This window comes from Fragaria vesca, linkage group LG4 (genome assembly GCF_000184155.1).
Source record: "Fragaria vesca subsp. vesca linkage group LG4, FraVesHawaii_1.0, whole genome shotgun sequence".
Classification (NCBI taxonomy): domain Eukaryota; kingdom Viridiplantae; phylum Streptophyta; class Magnoliopsida; order Rosales; family Rosaceae; genus Fragaria; species Fragaria vesca.
This window is the reverse complement of record NC_020494.1, coordinates 9,658,376-9,671,966: the sequence shown is the minus strand read 5'-3', so window position 1 is coordinate 9,671,966 and position 13,591 is coordinate 9,658,376. Positions and strand designations below refer to the sequence as shown.

General features: G+C 38.0%; 2 protein-coding genes across 2 annotated transcripts; one reads left to right on the top strand and one right to left on the bottom strand.

The window, feature by feature from the left end:
• Positions 1-809: 809 nt before the first annotated feature.
• Positions 810-7,476, top strand: LOC101297723 (purple acid phosphatase 15-like). Its single transcript, XM_004298024.1, has 9 exons — positions 810-879; positions 2,828-3,076; positions 3,458-3,649; positions 4,163-4,472; positions 4,583-4,800; positions 4,888-5,078; positions 5,883-6,167; positions 6,493-6,609; positions 7,453-7,476. The coding sequence occupies exons 1-9, from the start codon at positions 810-812 to the stop codon at positions 7,474-7,476; spliced, it is 1,656 nt and encodes a 551-aa protein (XP_004298072.1).
• Positions 7,477-11,026: 3,550 nt separating this feature from the next.
• Positions 11,027-13,468, bottom strand: LOC101297141 (glucan endo-1,3-beta-glucosidase 1-like). The gene is made up of 3 exons (XM_004298023.1): positions 13,141-13,468; positions 12,970-13,003; positions 11,027-11,547 (listed from the first exon to the last, which is right to left on the bottom strand). The coding sequence occupies exons 1-3, from the start codon at positions 13,466-13,468 to the stop codon at positions 11,319-11,321; spliced, it is 591 nt and encodes a 196-aa protein (XP_004298071.1). The 3' UTR covers positions 11,027-11,318.
• Positions 13,469-13,591: the final 123 nt, after the last annotated feature.

The following is a 13,591-nucleotide window of genomic DNA, read 5'->3' as shown; positions in this document are numbered from 1 at the left end:
TTGAGTAAGAATTTTTTTATATATTTTTTTATTTGAACATACTTTATTTACGGCCTGCAATGTGCGCCTTAATTAGGAGTTTAGTCACTCTTTTACTGCATGCTATGTACGCTTTTAAAGATTCTTACGGCGAGCAAAAGTGGGTCATAAATGACCTAAATGACATTTATGGAATCACTTTTACGGCGTGTTAATTGCTTTTTTATGACGTATTTTTGCACGTCGTAAAAGATATTGGTTTTTTACGGCTTGAGTTTTTACTGCCTATTTTTGTACGTTGTAAAAATGCTTTTACGGCTCGCATTATGGGCCGTAAAAGCTCATTTTTGGCGTAGTGTCTCTCGTCTCCCTCTTACTTTTCATGCCGCCTAGGGTTTTGCCTAGACTTGGCTTTGATTTCCAGTCGAATCAACCATGATTCATCCCTGAGAGGCGGTCAAGATCGTACTCTGGCACGTAGGGGGCTATGGCTCTATGTTCTCACTGGTCTCTGCATTGGGCTCCTTGGCCTACGCTATGGAAGATTTGAGATTGGCTTCTCTCATTTCTCAAAAAAGACTGATTGTTGCGATGACATCGTAAGCCGGCCATGGATCGACGCGGTTGAGGCCGCTCATTTCACGAAGTCTTGGAGGGAGGTGCTGGTTACCGGAGATGGTGATCCTTGGCGGAATCGGCTTGGATCGAGGAATCCTGGTTCGAGTTTGCATGATGTTGGGTCGTTGGTGGTCTCAATTTTGGATTCTAGGGTTGTGAGCTCGGTGCGGCTTTAGGTCTGGAATCCGAAGGCAGACGACGAATTCGGGTTCATGGGGCCTGTCAGGGCAGAGCCGCTCAAAGGCACTGGTTCCTTTCCGGTCCGTAACCGGAGCTCGGGCGGTAAGTCTTGGTGGCAGCGGCGGTCCTGTGGGTAGGGAACTGATTGTTCTAGGTGTCCATAGCAGTTGGCAATGGGGTGTGGACTTGGGCCGCATGGCCTTCTCTTGGATCGGATTGCTAGAGCCCTTCATTTTGGGTCGGTGGATCGTAGAGCTAGATCCCGAGGTAACCTCTTTTGTGTAGGATGGTTCTGGGCTCTTGAAATAAAATGTTAGAATTGAGGTTCTCCTAATTCTTCTTGTCATGTTCTAGTTTTCAGTTCTAGTTTCGGTTTGAGTAGACTCATGATAGTTTCAGTAGAATGTTTTAGAGCATCCTTGCATGACATACATTCTTGTGCAGTTGTGCTCTTGCGGATATGTCATGTTGTAATTACCATTTCTTTTTGGTTTATTAAAGGCTTGATGTCCATTTCATCAAAACAAAAAAAACTCTATTTTTATTGACACAAAGGAATCCTTCACTTCATGTTCAAAATAAATAAATAAATTGATGGAAAGCTAAAGAGACTATTTCATTTAACTCAAGTCAGAATGACACAGATATATACATTCTTCTGCAGTACCATGGGCATGTTAAGGACTTGACATGCTAGCACCGGTCATTATACATTCAGTGATCACTTATTTCTAAAACAAAAAAGTAAACCTAATCAAGCTATGATACAAAGCATAACAATTAGGCACATAAGTGTTTAAGTTCCTAAAACAAAGATTTATTTAACGTGAATAGATAAAACTAAATACTTAGAAATAGGCCTATAGCAAACCCTAGCCCAAAACTTGGAGAGCCAAAAGAGAGTCCAAGAGCAAGTCACACGCATGCCCAAACTGGTTAGCCCAGTCGCAGCCCATCCTCTCTAGTCTACATGTCGTACGCCACCAAACCAAACTCGCCGTCGGACCCATGCTACCTAATCTTCACCACTGCAGTTTCAGATCAACCAGGACCACCGCCGCACCGACCCCATAACCTTCACGCCACACATCCCACATCTAGACCCATACAGCTTTGAACGAAACCCAACCAAGTGGATCCAGATTAGCACAAACCTCGCCGCTGGAACAAAGCCGAGCGTCACCCATCTGGCCAAACTCCGATTCTGGGGTCGCGACGTTTGGTTAGAAGCTCCCAACTACCACCAAAGAGAGAAGCCAGAAAAGAAACCCAACCATTAGAGCCTTGAGCACAGTCCAACTCTAAGACTCGATTACGACCCGATTTGAGATCTCGTCCGGCAGCAAAGCAATGAGACTTTGGCATTGTCAATAGACTAGCCTAGACCAAGGTTGCCGCCGAACGAGATCGTTCTGATTTTTAGAAGCCGCCGCTCCTTCGAGCCTAGAAATGGCGATCTAATTACTTGAATATTAGAAAAAATAATTTGTATGACTCATAATTCAAAATAAAAATACGAGATCCTTTGACTATGATATTAAATATTAAATAAGTAAAACAACACAAGATACTCTCAAAAAGAGAAAAAGTATCAACACAAGATTTGGTATATTAATATAAAAACACAGAGCAATACCTACGTTTTCACCTTGGAGTTTTCTTTTTGAACTCATTTGAGATACTATGCATTTTTCACCTAAAGTTCATATTTATTCTTTTTCCTTATAAATTTATAACGGAGGAGTTTCAAACAGATGAAAAGAATTTCTTAACAAAGTTGTTTTGGACATACAATCAAGGAGAGAATATCGTGTTGTAAACTTGTAATAACTTTACTTTCCAAGTTTCCATAGTAGCAGCAGAGCAATGAAGATGAACATGGACTCTTTGGGTACATATATTACACCCTACTTGACTACTTGTGCATCTCTTCTTGTGTTTCCTTCAGTTTTACACTTTTACCAGTCTCAATTTCATTTCATCTTCTGGGTTTCTTCTTATCCATCAAACAAATTAAAAAAAAAAATCGGATTGTTCCCATTGGCCACAGTAGTTGCAGTACTCTTGGTTCTGCTCCCACTCAGCTTCTTCACATTCGTTCATGGAGAAATCCCAACTACACTTGATGGGCCCTTCAAGCCTGTCACCGTCCCACTTGATACAAGCTTTCGAGGCAATGCTGTTGACTTGCCAGACTCTGATCCTCGAGTTCAGAGAATCGTCAAAGGGTTCGAGCCTGAACAAATCTCTGTCTCTCTCTCTGCAACCCACGACTCTGTTTGGATATCTTGGATCACAGGTCTTTTTCATACTGAAGCTTTGTACTTTGGTTGGCTTTACTTCTAATAGGTTGTGTTTTTGGAATCTACTAAACAAGTACTATGTTGTTACATGCATAGATGTCAGTTAAGAGACTGATATATGTTTGTCATTTTCGTTGAAGATCAAGATTTTTAACTGTTTCCATTTTGCTTATCGAGTTAGTTTTAGAATAAAATTGAATGATGCCAATTTCGGGTGGTTATATTTCTCGTTCTGGAATTAGAATGTTGCTTTGTTTGGAATGAGAAATGAGAATGTTAGAAAATGGAACAGATCTTTGTTGTTGTATGAAGTTTCTCTTTCTATCTCTGAGGCCACCAAATACCAACACATTAGTTGAACTTGATTGAATTTGCAGGGGAATTTCAAATTGGGGACAACATAACGCCATTGGATCCAGAAAATGTTGCAAGTGTTGTTGTATATGGAAGATATGAACATCCAATGACTAATCAATCGACAGGGTATTCTCTTGTTTACAATCAGCTCTACGAGCTTGAAGGCCTTCAAAACTACACTTCCGGAATCATACATCATGTTCGCCTCACAGGTATGATTCAGTGCTGAATTCCTTGCAAACTAGCATGAATAATTTTAGCTTTAGGAGTTCTTCATAAAATTCTAATCATCAACAACAATATCCTCTATTGTTCAACCACTTGCCATTTATAAGTAGTACTGTGCTTATTTCATACCCTAAAAGAGGATATACATTCTAAATTAGGAGTACCATCCTCTACCCTTGTGTCTTTAGCCCAACATATTTTTGTTAATCTTTTTTCAGTCGATAGTGTACTTGAGTTTTTTAGTTCGAGCAATTGGGTTGGATGTTTATTGATAAATGTCTTTTTTAAATATATGATTAATGACTACTTAGCTAACCTGACATTCAAATATCAATTTTAGTTTATTCTTTCAAGCATATGAAACCGATAATTGATATGAAGTAAGATGAATAAGATTTTCAATCACATGTTTGATTCTATGCATCTAGTTCTATTTGTATGTACAAGCACTAAGTTTTGATTTCTTGAGGTATCTCAGGTCTAATATCTTTTCACAGGACTGATGCCCAACACCCTGTATCAGTATCAATGTGGAGATCCTTCTATTCCAGCAATGAGTAATGTTTCTTATTTCCAGACTATGCCAGTATCTGGGCCTGAGAGTTACCCTAGCAGAATAGCTGTGGTTGGGGACCTGGGTCTTACATATAACACCACCTCAACTGTTGATCATTTGTTGATCAACCATCCCAATCTTCTTTTATTGGTGGGGGATGTTAGTTATGCTAATCTGTATTTTACAAATGGAACTGCGGAAGGGTGCTTTCATGAGCAAACTTATCAGCCTCGTTGGGATTACTGGGGAAGGTGAAATTGAAATGCTGTCTGCATTTTTTTCTTTTTTTCAGGAACTGCTTTAGTATTGTAGAAATTTATCTAACCTCAAAGACACTAAATTGTGGTATGTTTGTTATCAGGTACATACAGCCTCTAGTGTCCAAAGTTCCAGTAATGGTAGTAGAAGGGGACCATGAGATTGAGAAACAGGCTGGAAATCAAATGTTTGCTGCTTACAATTCGCGATTTGCATTCCCCTCGGAAGAGAGTGGATCATCATCTTCGTTATTCTATTCTTTCAATGCAGGGGGGATACACTTTGTAATGCTCGGTGCCTACACATCCTATGACAAATCAGGTTACAACTATTTTCTTAGATCTTTTCACGTTTCCCAGTCATTGCCACAACTTAGCATGTAGTCAGATTCTTACTTTTCTCTCACAGGGGACCAGTATAACTGGTTAGAGCTAGATCTGGCGAATGTTGACAGAAATGTGACTCCATGGTTGGTAGCTGCATGGCACCCACCATGGTACAGCACTTACACAGCACACTACAGAGAAGCGGAGTGCATGAGAATTGAGTTAGAAGACATACTTTATAAGTATGGCGTTGATATCGTCTTCAATGGCCATGTGAGTGTAGTATATATGGTTATATCATTCTATAACCAACATGACTTGACATGTGATCTCCTCTGTTCAAGCAGGACAGGTTGACTAGGCCTTTAAGAAATTTTCTGTCTTCTGTACGATGTTAGTTAAAATCTCTTTTTCTTGATATCATTATTAGTATTCAACGACCACTTTTTTATTTATTCAAGTCCATAAAATTTTAGGCCAATGGCAACATCCATAATGCTATTTCTTTGACTACAGTCATTAAAACTGTAGGAAAATCTTTTCTTAATTCTGTCCAAGTAGAGGTCATTTCAGCACGCACAAACTTTTCAACTTAGCATTGTCTTAAAAGTATAAAGTATCCTCTTATCTGCTCTTACAGTTTTCCAGTCTTTTCTTGAGGTGAAGTTGTCTGAAGACAGGTGTGAAACATCATAATCATTCAGGATAACGAAATGTAAGATAGGTAATTAAACTAATAATAAATGTTCTTAGAAGGTGGCCTTGATTGGTTGTTGGAACTTAGCACACCAAGTTCTGTTGTTTGTAATGACATATTATCCTTGATATTTCTGTATTTTACCAACTGTCTATATCTCAAACCAATGTCCTCTCTTAAACACAAAGTCTTTGAGAAGGAACGTTTTTAGGATAAAATGGGGGTCAAAAGAACAGGTACACCATTGCAATTTTGTTAGCATTTGCTGTATGGTTTTTCAATCTGTTGCAGAAACACTTGAGTTTGATTTTAGATTTCAAGCAAGTACCAAGTTGTATGTTTGACATTTGACAGTTGTGATTGTGTGGAAAAATCAACAGGTTCATGCCTATGAGAGGTCAAATCGAGTATATAACTACACTTTAGATCCTTGTGGTCCTGTTTATATCACAGTTGGTGATGGCGGTAACAGTGAGATGATGGAAATTGCACACGCGGATGACCCTGGAAACTGCCCGCAACCATATACAATTCCTGGTGAAAATATGGTGGTTTTCTGTGCATTTAATTTTACTTCAGGTCCAGCAGCAGGAAAGTTCTGTTGGGACGAGCAACCCGAGTATAGTGCATATAGAGAAAGCAGCTTTGGCCATGGGCTTCTAGAGGTAAATCCTATTCTCTTTGCTACTCAAAATCATACTTTGAGACTGCAGATCAAAGTGATTTGATACAAATGATCAGCAAAAGTTTTTCATTTACTTTTGCATTTGGAATGGTAAGAACCACTAGTGCAGTTTGGATGGTGAAAAGTAAGACTTGAAGTTGTAAATCATAGTTATGATTGGATGGTGAAAACTGCTAAGGTCGTGCTGCTTTGAGTGAAAAAGTACATTGAAGCCTGCTGCAAGTAGTTATGTATGTGTGTAGAAAAAACCATGCAACATATTCACAAAGGTTATAAGCTAAGCAGCATTTCTGTGTGGCTTTCAGGTGAGAAATGAGACTCATGCTTTATGGACATGGCATCGAAATCGGGACTTGTACAATCATGCTGGAGATCAAATTTACATAGTAAGGCAGCCTGATATATGTCCAGTAAGGCCAATGGTACATAAACAATGAAGAGCAAGAAAAAGAATATATGAATAGTACCGACCACAGATTCCTAATATTTGTACATTATTTCCTTTGAGATCTCTAGTTCTGACCGGAACTTCTTGATGATATCCAGGGTAAATAATCTTTTCCCATAACTGTGATTCTGTGAATTGTTTAAATCAATTTCAACTTCCAAAATTGTTATTTCAGCCTCAACTTAATTGTTTGCATATGGTTTACCTCAAGTGAGACGCATTTCACCGTATCCATTGTCATACAAGATTATGTGAGAACAGAAACTCGGGTGTTTGTATACTTGACCAGTTGACCTTGCAGATATTTAGCAAAAGCTCATAATCTAGTAGTGAGTAGCGATTCACAAATTTAGCATTCTAAAGAAAATTTGGTATGCCAGACAAATATGAATGACACATGAACCTTTATACAACCATAATCGCATAAATGAAGCTTGAATACTCATGTTTCTTCTCATATAGGAATATATATTTCTTAATAGATCGAAGATGGAATAAGCATGGAGAGCACTAATTCATGTGCTCTACACAATATAGAAGAATGTTTTATATTAAGTTTAGCACATGTCATGATGTAAATTGAAATATTAGAGGGAGTTAAAACGGAATATTTCATTCAACAAGCATTGAATCTTAAATAAAGTTAACAATCGGTCATCATAACACAAGCTAGGGCATGGTTCTTCTAAGTATTAGTGGTTAGAGTTGGGTTGAATAAGAGTGCAGAGCGATACAGTGAAAACCCATTTTCTCCCTCCACAATTATCCTGCCTAGTCCATTGGGGTTTATATTTGTTAACACTTCTTTGCTTATTAGGGCTGGGGCCGAGCTTCTGAATAGAGTCGGGGAAAAAAATCTAACTTTGAGTTTGATAAATGCATTTATTCAATTATGTTGATCAATGGTTGTATGGAACTTTTTTCTACAAAGCAATACTAATACAATTGAACTACTGAATTGATTTTGTGATACCTACAAAGTTCAGATCATACTGATAGGCTTAGCTTAATGAGCTAGATGGAGTTGTACAAAGAAGATTCCAACCTCTAACAAAAATGTGTAACCTCTTCTTCCATAATGGCACCAATGCTGTTCTTCCTCTAGTAAAAATTTAAAACTAACCAATCCTAGATGGGTTTTAATCAAGGTAACTAAAAGAACAAGTAAAAAATAAAGGAGACAGAAAATGTTGGAAGCATGAATTGAAGGGATGCTGTTTTTGAATCATCGGGGACAGCCGGAGTTGTTACGGGAGTGAGTCCACCCACCACGCCATTGCCAAAGGTCGAATTCGTCGTTGTCGTCGTTGGTGGACTTGGAATGGTTGTAGTTGTGGTCGGAGTTGTGTTTGGTGTAGTACTTGTGCCTCCGGCCGTGCTGCAAATTTGCATTACATATGGTTATTTGTCACTCTTAAATTCCAACACATACACCTTATTTACAATTTTACACAACCCTGGTCACAGCAAATAAAATGAGCGGTAGGGATAGTACCTGGCTTTAAAAACTTGTGCTGCCAAATAGTCCGGATTTTTCACAATTCTCCAAGCTTGTTTAGCTAGCATAGCTAAGTTTTAAGCATATAGATTTTTAAAACCTAAGCCTCCCCCATCTTTTGTGAGACAAAGGCTTTCCCAACTCCTCCAATGAATCTTCTTCTTGTTCTCATCATCACCCCAAAAAAAAAGCCTGCACACAATTGGTGTATGCCATCACACTGATTTCGGAAACAAGTAGCAATACATTATGCATAGCATATAAGGGCATTGTCTGAGCAACTGCCTTGATGAGAGTTTCTTTGCCTGAACTTGAAAGGGGCTTTGATTTCCATCCAGAGAGCTTGTTTGTAATTTTTCCTTTTATGTAAGCAAATATGGCTGTGTTAGATCGACCAACCTTTAGAGGCAACCCCAAATATCTGTCATGCTCATTTACTTTGGTGACCTGAAGTACATCTGCAAGCATAGCTTGTTGTTGAGGTTTCGCATTAGAGCTGAAAACCACACTACTCTTCTGCTCGTTTATTTTCTGACCAGATGAAGCTTCATAAACATTCAACATGTGTCTAAAGTTGTGACATTCAATTTCAGAAGCAAAACCAAAGATAAAGCTGTCATCTGCGAAGAACAAGTGGTGTAGCACTGGTGCAGTTGGACTCATTTTCAAACCTTGCACTATACCATTTTCAATTGCTTGAGATATAAGTGAAGAGAGGCCTTCGGCACATAGTATAAAGAGGTAGGGGGAGAGTGGATCACCTTGTCTAATACCTCTAGTAGGGTTGATGATATTTGTTGGTTGTCGTCCATTCAGCAAGATAGAGTAGGTTACTGCATGATTTGATTGACCCATTCCAATCTGTCATAAGCTTTGGAAAAGCACACCAAGTTCTGTTGTTTGTATTGACAAATTATTCTTGATATTACTATATTTTATCAACCGTCTATATCTCAAACCAATGTCCTCGCCTAAACACAAAATCTTTGAGAAGGAAATTTTTTAGGATAAAATGAGGGTCAAAAGAACAGGTACACCATTGCAATTTTGTTAGCATTTGCTGATGGTTTTTCTATCTGTTGCAGAAACACTTGAATTTGATTCTGGATTTGAAGCAAGTACCAAGTTGTATGTTTGACAATTTGAGTGATCAGCAAAAGTTTTTCGTTTACTACTGCATTTGGGATGGTAAGAACCACTAGTGCAGTTTGAATGGTGAAAACTGAAAAGTAAGATTTCAAGTTGTAAATCATAGTAATGTGATCACGTATACGGCTAAGGTCGTTATCGGTACTGCTTTGAGTGAAAAACTACATTGCAGGATGCTGGAAACTAGTTCTGCATTTGTATGTACAAATAACCATGCAACATGTTCACAAAGGTAGTAAGCTAAGCAGTATTTATGGGTGGCTAATGACACTCATGCTTTATGGACATGGCACCGGAATCAGGACTTTTACAATCATGCTGGAGTTCAAGTTCACATAGTAAGGCAGCCTAATATATGTCTAGTTAAGGCCAATGGTACATAAACAATGAAGAGCAAGAAACGAAGAACATTGCTATATGAATAATACTGATTACAGATTTCTAATATTGTACATTGTTTCAGTTCGCATCTCTAGTTCTGAGCTGTATAATCTTGAATTTCTTGATATCCAAGTTATAATTTGATCTCATTTGTCCTGTTTCAACACTTATAAAATTGTTATTTAAGCCTCAGTATAACTTTGTACATATGGTTTACTTCAGGGGTTGGCGTTTCACTGTTTCCGTTCTCATACAAGACTCCAGATATTTAGCGAAAGCTGGATCACAATCTAGTAGTGATTAGTGATTCACAAATTTAGCATTCTAAAGAAAATTTATTATGCCTGACAAACAGTGCTAGCAATTTGAATGACACATGAATACAGCTTGAAGACTCGTATTTCTTCTCATATAAGAAGTTATATTTCTTCATCGATGATAAGATAAGCATCATACTTTCAAAAAAAAAAATAATAATAAGATAAGCATCATATATTTGGAATTATGGAGAGAGCTAGTTTGACAGTAGAATGATTTATAAGCTTGTTCATTTTTACTTTGTAATTTGATATATTGGAGGAAGTTAAAACAGAATATTTCATTCAACAGCCATTGATGCTATCACGATATAAAAGAGGTGTGATCTGTTTAGAGTTTAGAACATCTCCCACCATAAGCCAAATTTCAAGCTAAATTTAACTTACAAAACAAGAATATTCTATAGAATTTTTTTTTAGCTTATCAAATTCTCCCACCATAAGCTAAATCCTTGGCCAAATTAAGAGTATTTTGGCTTACGAAGCACTCCCACCATAAGCCAAATCCTAAGGTAAAGCCATTTTTTTTTCTTTTGGTATATATTTGTTTAATTCAATAATTAACCATGAAAAAAAAAATTATATAAATATATTCGATATGAGGCTCATATGAAAGATCTTGTCGAGAATGTCGCGATAGTATAAAATTTTGTTAGTAACAAATTTTTAATTTAGATGCTAGTGTAAATTAGAAGAACAATATTTAAAATTAAATAAAATAATAGTTAGTTTTAGCCTACCAACTCCATAAGCCAAATTTGGCTTACAAAATAGCTCAAGCTAAATTTTTTGTCTTGAAAATTGTAATTTGGCTTATGGTGGGAGTAACTATAGGCTAAATTTGGCTTTTTAACCTATGATGAGAGATGGTCTTAGGGCTTAGTCTGTACAAAATTAACGTAGCACATGGCCGACCGGGAGCAAAACTTAAATATGTTAACCCGTAATCCATCTATTTAGGTCAAATTAGGATATCAAATAGGGTGAAATGGTACTTATAGTATATAACAAAAAGAAACATTGTTAATGTCCATTGTAGTATTTCTTTCCATTATGCAAGTCAATGTCTTAAACATAACAGTAATACGATTGAATTTGGGACCTGCAAGGTTCACAATTGAACTATTGAATTGATTTGATTTTGAGATCGAGGCCTAGCAGGTTCAGATCATTACCATGAGGCTTAGCTTAATGAGCTAGATGGAGTTGTACAAAGAAGATTCCAACCTCTAACAAAAATGTGTAACCTCTTCTTCCATAATGCCTCCAATGCTGTTCTTCCTCTGATTAGTAAAAATTTAAAACTAACCAATCCTAGATGGGTTTTAGTCAAGGTAACTAAAAGAACATGTAAAAAATAAAGGAGACAGAAATCAATGTTGGAAGCATGAATTGAAGGGATGCTGCTTTTGAATCATCGGGGACAGCCGGAGTTGTTACTGGAGTGAGTCCACCCACCACGCCATTGCCAAAGGTCGGATTCGTCGTTGTCGTCGTTGGTGGACTTGGAATGGTTGTAGTTGTGGTCGGAGTTGTGTTTGGTGTAGTACTTGTGCCTCCGGCCGTGCTGCAAATTTGCATTACATGTGGTTATTTGTCACTCTTAAATTCCAACACATACACCTTATTTACAATTTTACATTTTCACACGACCCTGGACACAGCAAATAAAATGAGCATAGAGGTCAAAACCATAAAGGGTAAAAGTGCTCAAAGTGGTGCAGAAGAGGACCATTTGCTTTGGTGGCCAGCAGACCATGCTTGTAAAGACACAAACCAATTACACTCTTTAGGAATCAAAATGGGAATCAAAATGACTCAAAAGTTAACTATATAATTTTCAAATGAGAATTCAAAAACAAACCCAAAATCAAAAATGAAATGAATGATATTGAATTATGAGGTTTCTGATGAACTGCTTCAGAGTTCAGACCTGAACATGAAGAAGACTTGAAGCTGAGGCATCATTATCAGATGTCCACCTCACTAAGATTGAGACTAGACCAGTCAAAACCTACTTCTACCTCACAAGGGCCCTACTTAAACATTGGAATTGGTTCTTTTCTGTAATATTTATTAATAATGGTAGTCCTTTTCCATTGTGTTTTCACAGACCCTATTGGACTGGCAGCAATCTTAAACCCAGAAATCTTACACCAGAAAAGATATAGCTGAGCTAGCTAGCTCTGCTGCCCCATAAAAAGGTGAACAGCACATTGTTGACTGAAATGTGAAGTGTGATACAGAACAAAGCCAACTAGTAGCAAAAACTATTATCATTATTTTCAAAATTTACAAAATCTGAAATATGAAAATTCAAAATCAGTGAGCAACCCAAGACTTGGAAGAGAGAGAGATGGTCATCTGACAGATAGAAACAAAATTTTCAGGCATTTCTTGGAAATGAACGGTTGGATTTTCAACAAAAACCCATGCAGACACACGTGTCAAACATCCACAAGAAACTTCACCCAAGAAGAATACCTCTAACCAATGTGGCAAATGTTACTTGTGTTTTTATTTTCTTCACCAAACCTAGAAATAAATTTTAGTACTTTTTTTTTAAACTTTTTTTATTTACATATTTGTGAGGGGATGGAAATCTGGGATTCCTCCAGAGAGTGTATCCAACTAGCAAAGGCAAAGAGAGTGGTTCATGGTGCAAACAAGTGCATCTCTTTCTATTACTTATAATTCATCCAAATCTTTATTTTTCTTGCTCAAAAAATACTAAAGAAGCATAAAAGGGAAGTGCCAATTTTGCGTGTAGATGAAGAAACTTTCACAAATCTAAGGGAATATCTCCCAACAATTACTAGCTTGTACCCTAAATTAACTCATAATATATATGCAACATATATTTATATATATCCTGGCAAAAATGCCTTCTTTTTATGTTTGTTTCTAAGGGAATAGTTCCGACCGGAAGAACCAGTCGAAAAAGAAGATTGCTAAAGCCAATAAGATCATTGAGACAGTGAAACCATACCTTACAGAAGAAGGGTATACACAAGATCCATAACCTACACATTCACCAAAAAATGGAGAAAACTCAATACCAGAAGAATTTATTCTGAAGAAAAATAATTTACAGGGTTTTCTTTCGCAGAAGAACAAAAAAGAAGAAGAAAAGAGAGGAGCTAAAACGAGTAGTACATACTGGGATCGGTCTGGGCAACGGTGGCGGTGCCGGAGAAGTCACAGGAGCCAGGAGCCATAGCCTTGCGCTGGTAGTAACTGTTGAAAGCGTACGAGGTGTGAGCTTGGATAGTGTTAGGGAGGTAACACAGCCCATCGGACTGGATTGGAACGCAGTCGGCGCCGGAGGCACATGCATAGTCCAAGGCAGTCTGGAGAGCCTGGTTGCTAGCATCACTCCTCGCCACGCACCAAGTTGTTGTGGCTCCTTCGACTCCGGTAGTGTTGATACACACGAGGGTTGTGAGGAGGAGGAAGAACAGGAACAGAGAAGGTGGTGCTGCTGCCATGGAAGAAGAGGTGGAGGGTTGTAGGGTGGTGAGAGATATAGGCAGCAGCTGAAGTGCTGAACTAGCTAGCTAGTTGGGAAAGGAGGAGAGAGAGAGAGAGAGAGAGAGAGAGAGAGAGGAGGT